At 39.8% G+C, this 14,688-nt stretch overlaps 1 protein-coding gene and 1 long non-coding RNA gene across 8 annotated transcripts in view; one reads left to right on the top strand and one right to left on the bottom strand.

Annotated features, from left to right (window-relative positions):
• Positions 1-1,368, bottom strand: part of LOC129024347 (uncharacterized) — a 47,438-nt gene extending 46,070 nt beyond the window's left edge. For both annotated transcript variants that reach the window (XR_008497073.2, XR_008497074.2), the window contains exon 1: positions 1,104-1,368. This is a non-coding gene — a long non-coding RNA (uncharacterized LOC129024347). The remainder of the gene's footprint in view (positions 1-1,103) is intronic.
• The window catches only part of CUL4B (cullin 4B), a 51,506-nt gene that overhangs the window by 13,472 nt on the left and 23,346 nt on the right, over positions 1-14,688 (top strand). For 2 of the 6 annotated variants that reach the window (XM_054471321.2, XM_063660393.1), the window contains exons 1-3: positions 478-616; positions 1,362-1,904; positions 3,947-4,062. In XM_054471321.2, the coding sequence (XP_054327296.1) occupies positions 589-616; positions 1,362-1,904; positions 3,947-4,062 (687 nt within the window). In that variant the 5' untranslated portion in view covers positions 478-588. Of the gene's footprint in view, positions 1-477; positions 617-1,361; positions 1,905-2,066; positions 2,208-3,946; positions 4,063-14,688 lie in introns of those variants that run through there. The other 4 variants (XM_054471320.2, XM_063660392.1, XM_063660394.1 and 1 more) reach the window with 3 other exon arrangements.

Below are 14,688 nucleotides of genomic sequence, written 5' to 3'. Positions count from 1 at the left end.
AGGATTTACAGCTACATGAAAGAGAAAGGCATCACAATTCAGGCCTTATTCAGCCTTGGGTCTGTGGTGCCTTGAGATAAAAGAGAAACAATTTATAGCGGCACCGAATCAAAAAGTCCTTTTCTTCCTATCTTAGCTCGTTTTCTTCTCCTTTCCTATCTTAACATCAGGACATTCCTCTCCAGCAGCGGGCATAATGGCATGATTATGTTTTCCTCTATTTAGGGTTACTCCCCTAGCCTTGCAACCACTCCTTATTCTTTTATCTCTTTCAAAGTTTCTATTCTCCCGGACCCTTACGTTTTATTCCGTCCCTCCCTCTCTCCTCCTCTTCCTCCTCCTCCGTTTTCCCAGCTAGCTCACTCCGCCCCTCGCCGTCACTACCTTCCCTCCCCCGAGGCTCCTTCCCGCTCCTCCCGCCACCCCCCCACCCCCTCGCCTTCAGAAAGCTCCAATCAGGAGCTCCGAAGGTGTCTCGAAGGTCCGCCCCCTCCTCCTATCCACTTTTCTTCCCCCCAATTTCTCCCTCCCCCCTTCCCCCCCCCCACTCAAGTCCTGCGGACCTGGGGGCTTCGGGATCTGGGCGCTATGAAAAGTGTCTGCCCAGTCACTTCCGGTAAGGGCGCTGCGGCGCGGCGCTTCCCGCGGGACCGTTAAGGAGGGAGCGGGAGTTCCCGGTGGGCCAGGGAAGGAAGGCGCTGCCAGGAAAGGGGAGCGCGAAGGGGAGCGGGAGCAGGAGCGAACTAGCGCGAGCGTCTGGGGCACTTTAGCCGCCCCTTTCCAGCCGCCCCCTCACGCGCGAACTCCCCCGCCCCCCGGGCGGCTGCAGCGCTTCCCTCACCCCCACTCCCTGAGGTTGACACCGCCCCTCCCTCGGCGCCGCGTGACCGGAAATGGCGCCATCTTTAGCCTCTTGTGCTATTGACAATAACAAGCCCTGGTTCTTTCCCCCTCCCCCTTTCCCCCAACCACAGCCTCTCCCCTCCCAGGGAGAGGGAGAAAAGGAGGAGGAGCTGCAGCCTCACAGACTCGCTGAGTCGCTCCTGCAGAAAGGGGGGGAGAGAGATCGAAAAGCAGGGGAGGGGGACGGCACGGCCGTTTACCTGTCTGCCTCCTCATTCGCTCTCCCCCCTCGTTCTGCTCACTCCTGGTGTCAGCCTATCCGCCTTCCCAAACCCTCCCATTCCCCCGGTGTAGCCCCCCCTTCACTTTCCTTCTCGTCCTCTGTGTTTCTCCTCTCTTCTTTCTTCCCTTCCCCCTCTAGCATTGCCACCTTCTCTCCTACACGCACGCAGGCATATAAACGTAGGTTTTTGATGCTCCTCTGCCTGTTGACCCCGCTATTTTCATGTTTCCAACAGGTTTTTCTTCCCCCAGTCCCTCAGCTGCTGCTGCTGCTCAGGAGGTCAGATCTGCCACTGATGGTAATACCAGCACCACTCCGCCCACCTCTGCCAAGAAGAGAAAGTTAAACAGCAGCAGCAGTAGCAGCAGTAACAGTAGTAACGAGAGAGAAGACTTTGATTCCACCTCTTCCTCCTCTTCCACTCCTCCTTTACAACCCAGGGATTCGGCATCCCCTTCAACCTCGTCCTTCTGCCTGGGGGTTTCAGTGGCTGCTTCCAGCCACGTACCGATACAGAAGAAGCTGCGTTTTGAAGACACCCTGGAGTTTGTAGGGTTTGATGCGAAGATGGCTGAGGAATCCTCCTCCTCCTCCTCCTCATCTTCACCAACTGCTGCAACATCTCAGCAGCAGCAACTTAAAAATAAGAGTATATTAATTTCTTCTGTGGCTTCGGTGCATCATGCAAACGGCCTAGCCAAATCTTCTACCACCGTCTCTAGCTTTGCTAACAGCAAGCCTGGCTCTGCTAAGAAGTTAGTGATCAAGAACTTTAAAGGTAACCAAGGCCAAAATCCATAATCACCTAATAAGGATTTGACACTCGAGGGGTCACGTGCTCTATTTATGTTAATATATTAAACAGTTTGGAGGTGGCCTAATGTTTTATGCATAATCAATGAGGTGGAGGGGAGGTCCTTTTTTGGTGGAGGGTTCATTTTCCGGGGGTGGTTAGGATCCTTGTGCTGAAGCATACACCGGGTGTTTCTGTGCAGTATTTTGAGGTCTTTTTCAACCTATTGTATTTAATCTGTTATTCCTTATACACTGACAATCGGTATGATTGATCCGGATTTTACAGGTGAGAAATTTGTATTCTAAAGAGGTTTATTTATTTCAGGTGCATAGCGAGCCTTGGCATTGCTGGGATTTTTATTTTTATGCTTCAGTAGGCCACATTATCCAATGCCTAGAAATACAGGTAGCAATAGTGATCTTTTTATGCTCAAATAAGATTTATAATTAGATTTATACTGTATTCATGAAAGTCATTTGGAAGCAATATTTGAAGAAAAATTTATGTTCTCTGCATTTCTTTCCAAAGGTAGGGTTTGAAAGTGAAAAATATTGTGTATACACAGAAGTAGTAACTCTGTGTACCACTAGTCTAAAGATAGGAACAATTACTACATCTATTTTTTTCCATCACTAAAATGGATTTTAAAGTATCGACCTGCAGCTTTTAGGAAAATTTGTTCAGACCGTGTTTGAGGTATGTGAGGAGAGTATTATGAATACATTGATGCAAATATAATATCAGCAATTTTTAAAAATGTATTTGAGCTGAATTAATTTTTGTTTGTTGAATGTGTTTCTGTTTTTCTGACTTACTTTTTCAACACCCTTAACTGCCAGGTAATCAGTGCTACAGTGTTTATTAAATAGAGAAGTAAATGAATGAACTTAAGTAATATTTATGAGATAAGTGCTTTGTGGCTGAATATTAGTATTGAGAAGATTAGGTTCTCTATGCTTGTGTTTTTAACATTGTGTGGAAATCAGGAATATGCTCTATTTTGTCTCAAGTAGAGGGCTATGGTGTTGTCTATTTTTAACCCTTTCTTTTTTATATCACTACCTTCCCATACCCAGGCTTTCAGTTTCTGATTTAGTAGTAGAGCTTTCTGAAGTCAATATGAATTGTAATTGACTAACGTTTTCATTATTTCACTTAAAAATGTATGGATTTTGTAGCTAAAGATTTTTAAATGAGTTATGATCCTGGTTGCATTTTCAAATTGGTTTCAGAGATTTTTTTCTCTCCCTCCTAAAATAAAAGCATATTATTAAGGCATTTGGATGTTCTAATTAAAACTTTTTTCCCCACACTCATTGCTAGTCAGTGAAGTTTAAAGCCTAGAGTAAGATGTTTCTTTTCTATTCTGAAAATGCAGCATGGTTTCTGGAGTCATTTCTTTCAGTCTTTAAAAATTTCACTCTGCTCGTAAACGTAGTTTAAAACCTGAGTTAAGATGTTTCCATTTCTATAGATGCTGCATAAATTTGGGGGTCAAACAGACCTGAATTAGAATCCCAGCTTTGCCATTGACTAGCTATGATGACCTTGGGCAAGCTTACTAAATGAGTTCCAGCCTCAGTTTCCTAGGTTGTAAAATAGATTTCTCAGGGTATTGTTGGGAAGATTGAGGCTTGTAAAGTACCTTGCACATAGACAGTACTTTAAGTCTCAGGTTAAAAATTCATGTCGACTTAGGTTTTACACATGATGAAATAAGATCAGGATTGTTATTTTTTATGGTCATTCTTGAATTTTTATTTTTTTGAAGCAATACAATCAATAGGAGAAAAACCTCACCTTCAATTTTAATAGGTGAGTCAAAATGACTTAAACGGTATTATGGCATTTCAAATTTTATTCTTTATATTAAGCTTAAATACAGCGGTTACTTTAATGATTAGGTGTAATAGTTATAAAGATCACAATTTACCCTAAAAATAGTAATGCTATTGTATTTTATGAATCTTTGGTTACTATATCTGACATGGTATTCTGATACCAACCTTTTACATATCATCTAGATAAGCCTAAATTACCAGAAAACTACACAGATGAAACCTGGCAAAAACTGAAAGAAGCAGTGGAAGCTATTCAGAATAGTACTTCAATTAAGTACAATTTAGAAGAACTCTACCAGGTATGTATTAATATGCATAACCAGATTTGATTAACATAAATTGAGGTGGGATGTATATGGATTTTGCTTTCTGAAATAGGTTCTTAAGTAGACTTTTGGTTCCCTTCTAATTTTAGTTTCTCCATTAATTGATGAACTCTATAATTAGACCACGTATTCTCACATAAACCGTGGGTACAGTCATACCGGTATAAGTTGTGCTTATCTTTGACCCTCCTGATAAGGAATTACAGTTACGTGTACCTTGGTGTAATAGAAGTTCTACCTATAATGTAATCCTATAGCATGAATCCCAAAGATGATTTCTGGTGACATGTCATTCTATTGTGATAATTGTTTCTTAGTTGTGTTACCTACCCATAGGAAAGGCCTCAAGACATGCAGATATTATTCATATCCTTTATTCTACCTCCTTAATAGTAGACTTTGCTGTTTCTTTTTCTTGCTCTTTACATTTTTCTAATACCTGGGCTACAAGATGCACCTCAGCCCAGAAATGAGTAGCAGTTTGTAGTCCAGCAGCTTAGTCTGAGGTTCAGATTCTTTACTTAGCAAATGGGTCCTTACCCTTAAATATAATGTTAAGGGCAGTTACTAAGGGCAGTCTTTTGCTACCAAGAAATTTTTCCCTACTGTGTATTTGACACACAACCAATTCAAGAAGTTACTTTCTTTAGAGTGTCAGGGATTTGGTGTTAAAAGATACTTCAGGCCGGGCATGGTGGCTCACACCTGTAATCCCAGCACTTTGGGAGGCCAAGGCTGGCAGATCACCTGAGGTCAGGAGTTCGAGACCAGCCTGACCAACATGGAGAAACCCTGTCTCTACTAAAAATACAAAATTAGCCGGGCATGGTGGTGCATGCCTGTAATCCCAGCTACTCAGGAGGCTGAGGCAAGAGAATCGCTTGAACCCAGGAGATAGAGGTTGCAGTGAGCCAAGATTGCACCATTGCACTCCAGCCTGGGCAACAAGAGTGAAACTCCATCTCAAAAAAAAAAAAAGATACTTCAGAGTACAATAGCTTGAATTTTTGTATTGATGAGTACCTTGTAAGAAATTATGTTGGTTTTATTTATCAGTATTTGTATATTTTAGTTGCAGAGCTAGTATGGTGATGGGCAAATCCTGGATTAGGAGTCAGAAGATGGGTTTGGGATCTAGTTTTGACTGCTGTTACCCTCATAATCTTGGGCCAGGTACTAAAGCCCTCTCAGTTTTTTTCCTGTTTTTTTAAGAGATAGGGGTCTTGCTATGTTGCCCAGGCTGGTCTTGAACTCCAGGGCTACAGCAGTCTTGTCACCTCAACCTCCCAAGGTGCTGAGATTACAGGCATGAGCTACCAAACCCAGCCGTCACTCTCAATTTAAATTTCCTCCTCTCTAAAGTAGAGGAAATAATAATTTGCCCTACCTATCTCACAAGGTTGCTGATAAGAATCAAATAAGATATTTGTGGAAAACACCTCCAGGCACTATAATCTTACAAATATAAGATGAGATCATGAGTCAAACTTTTTTACAAGCCACAGTATAGCTTCTTCACTTGTAGTATGTCAATTGAGATCTCCAGTTTCTGTTGCTGTGAAAATTAGTCAGTACACGCAAAATGCTCAAATCAGTGCACAACACATAGTAATAATGCCATGTAACATTATAAGCATTGTAATGCTATGCAAATGTCAGCTAGTAGTTGTAGTACTAAGCTATTACTTAAGAATAAGCCCATTTCATATGGCTCTTTTGGCATATTATATATGCGTCTCCTGAAATGTGCAACAATAAAAGCCAAAATATGAAACTGACTTGGAAAGGCCTTAAGAGAGCATGTGGTCCAATATTTTTTCTTCGTGGTGTCCGTGACAGCCTGCAGAGGGGATTCATCTTGTATTATCTCATATAAGCATTACGGAAACCCTTTCTGGGGTACGTAGGGTAGTAGTTACTATCCCCACTTTTTTTTTTTTTTGAGATGGAGTCTTGCTATGTTACTCAGGCTGGAGTGCAGTGGTGTGATCTCGGCTCACTGCAACCTCCACCTCCCGGGCTCAAGTGATCCTCTTGCCTCAGCTTCCCAAGTAGCTGGAATTACAGGTGCCTGCCACCACACCCTGCTAGTTTTTGTATTTTTAGTAGAGACAGGGTTTCACTACGTTGGCCAGGCTGATCTCGAACTCCTGACCTCAAGTGATCCACTGGCCTCCATCTCCCAAGGTGCTGGGATTACAGGTGTGAGCCACCGCACCTGGCTTATCCCCACTTAATTGATGAGGAGACTGAGTCTCAGAGAAGTTGAATAACCTGCCCAGAGTCACATATTGGCAGAGCAGGGGCAACTCAAACTGAGATGCTGGATTTCTAGTTCATTGCACTTTTACTCCTGTACCACCTCACTAATATACCCTGGTACTTTGAATACCACTGTAGTGCAGTGTTTGAAACAATTAAATTGTTTTACTTTAGGGAAACAGCTCTTTATCATTTTAGTAGTATTTTTATCTGTGCATGCATAAGTGGTGTTTATTTGGATAGTATATGGTGTTTATTTGGATATGCTAGTATACGGCATATTTAATTTCAATAATGAAATTATATATTCCATATTTATAACAAATGTTTATTGTGGTTATTAATTAACCCTATTTACTTTACCTTGAATATTTTTCCAGAGCTTTTGATTTGAAAATACTTTTCCTGATATATTGATTCTGTTAAATCTTTTTCTTTCAAGAGCATAGAGCTTGCATCTTTTGTTTTTGTTTTCTTGTACTTCGTAAGTTGTACCTGCTGTTGTTCAGTTGCATTTCTTTAGCCTAGTCACAGGTCTTATAACTTCACTGTTTGCATTTTTCATAATACCTTACTGCTTTTGCTATAATGAATTCAAAAGCATTGGTTTTTAGCTCTTTTACTGTTTTTGACCTTAATTTTATAAATGTTCCTTTGGATTGTTCTCAGAAAGATTATTTTGAGATGTTCAAGTTCAAACAGGAGGATAAAGGAGGTAAAGCTATTTCATATAATCTGGACTTCAGGTGCTTGTTTGATTTTGACTCATTGAAACATTATTCGAAGTACTCTCTCAATCTACCTGAGTGGGAAATAAAAAAATAAGAAAAAGTACTCTTCTAAAATTGAAATAATGTGGAAATATGTAGTTATACAAAAGTTCTCCAAACCCCTGTCCCACCCTCTTTCTCTGAGGTAAACACTTACTGGCATATATCTACTTAGAACTTACTTCTGCATGAAAAAACATTTTGCTTCAAAGCTTTAAGTATGGAAGTCCCTAGTGTGGGTTGCATGTACTGCCTACTAAGTTTTTAATTTCTATAAAAGAACATGCTGTTCTAAGTACACTTGCAGTAAGCAAACATTGTCTTTTTAAAGTAATTTTAAATTAGAATTGAACCTGAGTTTTAAAATTATCTTTCCTTGACAACCTTGAGATCCTGTGGGTGTGAGGCGGTGATTAATGTTTTCATTTGACTGTTTTGTTTGTTTGCGTGCTTGTTTTTGATTGACTGCAAATAAGACTGATTAAATGCGCTGACTTTTGAGCTGTTCAGCCTGCCTTAGGTTACAAATCTGTCACTCATCATATAACTTTGGGCGAGTTACTTCTCTAAGTCTTGGTTTCCTCATTTACAAGATGGTGAGACTAACGGCTACCTATATGGCAGGGTTTTTTAGACGTAAATGAAATATTGCAAAAAAGTAATTATCACAGTCCCTGCTATATATTGGTATGTGTCATCAATGATAGTAGATGTTTGAGTCTTTAGAAATCTTTATTTTAAAATTACATTTTATTTTAGAGCTCTGAAGCCACACGATTTTAAATTCTAAATCTACACTGGGCCAGAGCAGCTGGCTGATAAATAGATTACATTCCAAATGTGCTTCAGTAGACACCATTAGCGAAATTGAAAAAATAATAGAAAAAGACAGGAACTCTCTAGGAACAGTGTCCCTCTACGCTTAAAAAGAATGTGTCTTGTTTTCACATGTGGTATCGTACAGTTGGAATTTTGGTTTTGGTGTGAGTTTTTTACTATTAATAAGTAATATTTTAAATAGGATTATTTTCATAATCCTATTATGAGCTCATGTTCTCAACTTTTGTATGAGTAGCCACAGTGTTTTGTTTTGTTTTGTTTTGTTTTGTTTAAATGGAGATATGGGGGTCTTGCTATGTTACCCAGGTAGTTCTCGAACTCCTGGCCTCAAGCAGTCGTCCCGCTTTGGCCTCCCAAAGTGCCAGGCTTACAGGCATGAGCCACCATGCCTGGCCTAGTACAGTGTTTAAGATCAGCTACCTTTTTTGGAGATGCTGGAAGTTTGTACAGGAGCATGTAACATTTATCTTTCCTATAAATCTCTAGCTATTTTTAAAGTCAAGCCTAGTCCATACTTCAATTCTGATGAAAATAATTTTATTTATTATTAATAATGGGAACTGTAGTTACCTTTTTGTGAAATAAACCTTAAATTATGAACCTTTCTATTAACGATTCATTTATAGAGTACATGACCACAGGACTACAATCAAATAGTATGGGTTATTATCAATTGTAAAATCTGGTTGCTTAAGCAATCAGTGATAATAAGAAAGCAGTTAGATTCTTAGCATTGTTGATGACTAGCTATTGGAGTCTGTGTAACTTTGTCACCCTGTTGATGTCTTAAAGCTTAGTCTATTATGTATTATTTATTTCTCTTTTTACTGAATCGTTAATCAGTACTATTGTTGCTGTTTTTAAAATGTACAACTAAAATTCTACTCTTTTTGTTATTTTGAAATATACAATAGATTATTAAATACTAAAAAATTTTAAAATGTGCACTTACAAATTCTTAGTCCTTGATAATTTTCAGTCTTATTTAAGCCCTGTTTACTGGAATTAAAAAGAAAAGGAGTTTAGGTTTCATTGTATAGTTGGTTTCCTTTAAACAGATTCTTAGTTTTTGAATACTTAGAGTATCTTAGCCATTTTTACTTGACATAAAAAGAGAGATAATGTAGATCTTATTGCTATATCAGTTGTTGAATTTTTGTTATGTGCTTTACTTACTATCTGTAAACATAGCTTGAAAAATAAGACTCCACTCCTTAGACCAGTGACCAGAGTTCAACACCCTGGTGGAAATTCAGTATCTTTTTTATTGTCTGTTGTTCAGTAAATATTTGCATATGTCATTTGCTACACGTTTATATATATTTTTTGAGTGTGTTTTTTTTCAGACACTTTTTTTTAGCTCATCCTTGTGAAGAAAGATACATTTTTTATGTATCCTGTGGATTTTGGAGGGGAAGAACTGGGATTTGGAAGAATAAGGGTTAGAAGCTTGCTAGAATGCCTGTATTTTATACCTAAGTACCTTCAAAGGATTTAAGGCAGCATATTTACTGGTAATTAGTGGGAGCTTAAGTAAAAAGATAGTTTTATTAAAAAGACTTATAAGGCTGGGTGCGGTGGCTGATGCCTGAAATCCCAACACTTTGGGAGGCCAAGGTGGGCGGATCACCTGAGGTCAGGCGTTCAAGACCAGCTTGGCCAACATGGTGAAACCCAGTCTCTACCAAAAATACAAAATTCAGCCAGGTGTGGTGGCACGTGTCTGTAATCCGAGCTACTGGGGAGGCTAAGGCATGAGAATCGCTTGAACCCAGGAGGCAGAGGTTGCAGTTATCTAGAATCTGTTTATTACAAATAGTTGTTTGTGAGGCAAGAGGTTACTTCCAGAGATTCCCAAAGTGTTTTATTAGTGTAAATAATAAATACGTAATGCATAATATGTAAAAATACATAAATAATACATAATATTTAAATAAAACATACATAATGCATAATATGTAAAAATACATGAATAATAAATACATAATATTTAAAATAATATATTTATAAAAGTACTTTTCAAAGATCTAGAGTAAAATAGAGCTTATCTCAAACACCTTCTTATTCCTGTTTCCATCCCAGCATGTAATAGGATGAAGGGTACTTAGTAAACAGTCATTCCTTGTTCAATCCGTGACTGCTTACTGTGTCCAAAACTGGACTGATACCTTGGGGTTGTGGAAAGCACTTAGTACTAGTAAGAGAGCATAAGTACCTACCCTAAGTTACTAATGTTCTAATAGGTTCATGAAATTAATAATTTGTGACCAGCATTTTTTAAAAAGAAATGAAATAGCAAATATCAGAATGTATCACATAGAGTAATGATGAGTAGGTTCGTGAAGATTTTATTTTAGTTACATAAATTTATGTATGATGGATTGTGACATTAGATTTCCTACTGTGGCTTTGGGTCAAAACATTTTGGAAGCCACTGTTTTAGAGACACCACTCCAAATCTTGCCCAAAAGTGAGAAAAGTAGAGTACTTGGTTCAAAGGATGTGTGAAAGGTTATAATTGGGGTGGCCAAGGTGGCTCATGCATGTAATACAGCACTTTGGGAGGCTGAGGTGAACAGTTCACTTGAAGTCAGGAGTTCGAGACTAGCCTGGCCAACATGGTGAAACCCCATCTCTACTAAAAATACAAAAAAACCTAGCTGAGTGTGGCGGCGCATGCTTGTAATCCCAGCTACTTGAGAGGCTGAAGCAGGAGAACCACTTGAACCTGGAGGCAGAGGTTGCACTGAGCCAAGATTGCACCCCAATCTGGGCGACAGAGCAAGAGTCCATCTAAAAAAAAAAGAAAAAAAAAAGTTATAATCAGACATGAGATGAAAGTGGTAAGGTTCTCCTTGAACACCATGCTAAAAAGTATGGTGGTGGGGAAGTTAGAAAGGCTTTTATTGGGGAAGGCAAGTATTTAAGTTTTTTGAGTAGCTAATATATTCGTCTGGTTCAAAGCCCCGAAAGTATTGCAGAGCATGTAGTGAAAAGTCTCACTTCCACCCCATCCTCCAGTCCCCTAGTTAGTTAGTTCTCTTTGTGACAGACATTATTAGTTGTTTGGGTATCTTTCCAGAGATGTTTTATATACGTAAAACGACTGTGTATGTTTTTGTTTTGTCCCTTTTTTACATAAATGATAGCAGACCATGTACCAGATAGTTCTTTTTGTTTATTTATACCTATTACGAGATTGCTCCATCACAGTACAGGAAAAGCTTGATGGAAGGTTGTTGAGGAAGGAAAATGACTAGATCCGGTCTATAGGTTAAGCAGTCAAGGCTAAATTAGAAAAACAGAATGTTCCCTCTGAACTTGACCTCAAAACTCACCTTAGATGCTCCTGCCTTTCTTGCCTTAAAGTTCTTAAACCACCCTCCAGCTAAACACGGGTGAGACTCTGTGCTGTAAAGCCCAGCTTAATTCTCGATTTCTCACTATTTCCACTAACTTTTTATCTGTTTCCCTGTGGGTCTTTGGGACTCTGTCCCTTTACCTCTTCCCAGGAAGGCTTTTCTGACTTGCCTTCCCCTAAATGCTGGGTTAGGGGCCTCATCTCTCTGCTTATCCTCATCATCGCATCTAGCACACTCAATCGTAATTACACGTTTTCTGGCAACTTTTCTCATCCTAGAAGCCCTTTCTATTTGCAGGACACATTGCTAGAGTTTTTTTTGAATACTTCATGTATTCACTTGGTTCAAAGCTTAAAAAGTATTAAAGAACTTATAGATAGATGACCACACAATGTCTTTCTGTCATTAAGGAGTCAGAGAGACAAGATATACACATAAAAAGATAAGTAGTTTTGTGTAAGAAGTGTCCAGTTGTTGGGAGATAAATAGTGTTGACTCAATGACTAAGTCAGTGTGGTATGATGGGTGCAAGTGCCATGTGACTCACTGGTAGCTGAGTCAATTAAGAAGAACTTATTGGAAGAAGTGGGACCTAATTGAGTAGTAAGGGAATATGGTATCTTGTGTGAGAAGATAAGTAGATGTGCCGAGAACTGTTTTATGTGAGAAGGGAACATAGCAGAAGGAAATGGAATAAATAGGACTTAGAGAAGTACTGGAAGTGCGCAATGTGGAAAGATGAAGTACGCACTAAGTCATATGACAGAATCTAAGCAGAGAGATAAGAAATGCTGAGAAAATAGTCATTCAGAAGGAACGGTGAGATACAATGAGAGGAATACTAAAGGTGGAAGGGGGACAGTCCACAAAGGACCCGTGTGAACAGAGAGGCACATGAAATAAACATAAATTCCCTTAAGCATTTGTGGCCTAGCCCCAGGTCACCTGAAAAGTGGGCAGGCCAGCAGGGTCTCAGCCTTCTTATTCCTCCATAGCTGCTCAATCTAATTGGTCTGCTGTTTCCTGATGAGGTGTGGTGATTTGTCTCTTGTGGTGTGAGAGATTTCCTTTAAGCTCTACTCTGCTCTTCTCTTTCTTCTCTTCTCTTCTCGAGACAGAGTCTCACACTGTTGCCTGGGCTGGAATGCAATGGCACGATCTCGGCTCACTGCAACCTCCACCTCCCGGGTTCATGAGATTCTCCTGCCTCAGCCTCCCGAGTAGCTGGTGCACACCACCACACCCGGCTAATTTTTGTATTTTTAGTAGAGACAGGGTTTCACTATGTTGGTCAGACTGGTCTCGAACTCCTGACCTCATGATCTGCCCGCCTCGGCCTCCCAAAGTGCTGGGATTACAGGCGTGAGCCACCGCGCTCTGCCAAGCTTTCTTTTCATTTGCTAATTTATTTACTGGACCTGCATATTGGGAATGTGACTTCTAACTACATATTTTTAAAATTCCACTCCAACCCACAGAACTTGGATGCCCCCCTAGAGTTCATTTTAATGGGATTTTTTTCTTCTGTTGTGGTAAGAAAGGAATTCTGGTGTTACATTTAAGTCATTACCATTTGGAATTATAGATTATATCAGAGTTTTCCCAAAGAGTTTTACCATGCTTGTTGTTTTAAATTTGAAAGTCTTTTATATATGCATAACAGGAAACTTACTGAAATCTGAAGGTCATCCTTCTGGAATCTGAGTATAAAAGAAGATCAATTCAGTTATTAAAGTGAAGTAAAAATGCAGTTATTTCTTTTGTAATTGATGTTAATTCAGTTGTACAAATTTTATTTATTTTTTATTTTATTCCTTTTTGAGATGGAGTCTCTCTCTGTTGCCCAGACTGGAGTGCAGTGGTGTGATCTCAGCTCACTGCACCCTCCACCTCCTGGGTTCAAGCGATTCTCCTGCCTCAGCCTCCTGAGTAGCTGGGATTACAGGCGTGCACCACCATGTCCGGCTAATTTTTGTATTTTTAGTGGAGACAGGGTTTCACTATGTTGGCCAGGCTGATTTTGAACTCCTGACCTCAAGTGATCCGCCCGCCTCAGCCTCCTAAACCACTGGGATTACAGGCGTGAGCCACTGTGCCCAGCCACAAATTTTAAAATCTATATTTAACAATTCTTAAACTGAAATGTTGGAGAAAATTCCTTGGTATTATATCATACTCATTATCATACTGCTAGCAATAATTTCTGCTTTGTTCTGTTCAGGAAAATCCAAGAATGTTTAAGTAAATTTTAATTCAATTGTAGTAGGACTGCCCGACCCATCTGATACATAAACAATAGGTGAAATTGTTTTTTAAACCCAAAATGAAGCTCTGCTTGTGAAAATGATTAACATTTTAAACACGACAGCTTTTTAATTTTTGAGACAAGGTCTCACTTTGTCCCCAGGCTAGAGTGCAGTGACGTAATCATGGTTCACTTCAACCTTGAACTCTTGGGCTCAAGTGATCCTCCTGCCTCAGCCTCCTGAATAGCTGGGACTACAGGTGCACACCACTGGGCCCAGCTAATTTTTAAATTTTTTGTAGAGATGTGGTCTTGCTTTGTTTCTGTATTAGTCAGGGTTTTCTTAGAGGGACAGAACTACAGAACTAGTAGGAGATATATATAAAGGGGAGTTTATTAAGTGTTAACTTACACGATCACAAGGTGCCACAATAGGCTGTCTGCAAGCTGAGGAGTAAGGAGAGCCAGGTTGATTCCCAAAACTGAAGAACTTGGAGTCTGATGTTCGAGGGCAGGAAGCATCCAGCATGGGAGAAAGATGTAGGCTGGGAGGCTAGGCCCTTCTCTCCTTTTCACTTTTTTTGGTCTGCTTTATGTTCACTGGAAGCTGATTAGATTGTGCCCACCAGGTTAAGGGTGGATCTGCCTTCCCCAGCCCACTGACTCAAATGTTAATCTCTTTTGGCAACACCCTCACAGACACACCCAGGATCAATACTTTGTATCCTTCAATCTAATCAAGTTGACAGTATTAACCATCACAGTTGCCTAGGCTGTTCTAGCCTGGCATCAAGCAATCCTCTCACCTTGGCCCCCCAAAATGTTGGGATTACAGGCATGAACCACTGCAGCCAGCCCAAGTAGGATTTTCTTTGAGCAGCATGTTGGCACTCAAAAAGTTTCAGATTTTTGAGCTTTTTGGATTTCAGATTTTTAGATTAAAGATGCTAAACCTGTAATTTGTTCTTTTTTGATACAGTGCGTTGGTTATGAGAAAGTTTGCCACCCACATTGATATATTTTGTTGTTTTACTTTGTGTCTTAAGTGGCTGAATATTTTTAATAAGCTGATGTGGTAGAAATATCAAATTAATAAGAATCTGATGTAAATAGTTGAGAA

The sequence above is a fragment of the Pongo pygmaeus genome, chromosome X (assembly GCF_028885625.2).
Source record: "Pongo pygmaeus isolate AG05252 chromosome X, NHGRI_mPonPyg2-v2.0_pri, whole genome shotgun sequence".
Classification (NCBI taxonomy): domain Eukaryota; kingdom Metazoa; phylum Chordata; class Mammalia; order Primates; family Hominidae; genus Pongo; species Pongo pygmaeus.
Note: the sequence above shows the minus strand (reverse complement) of the source record. Positions and strands in the feature narration are given on the sequence as shown.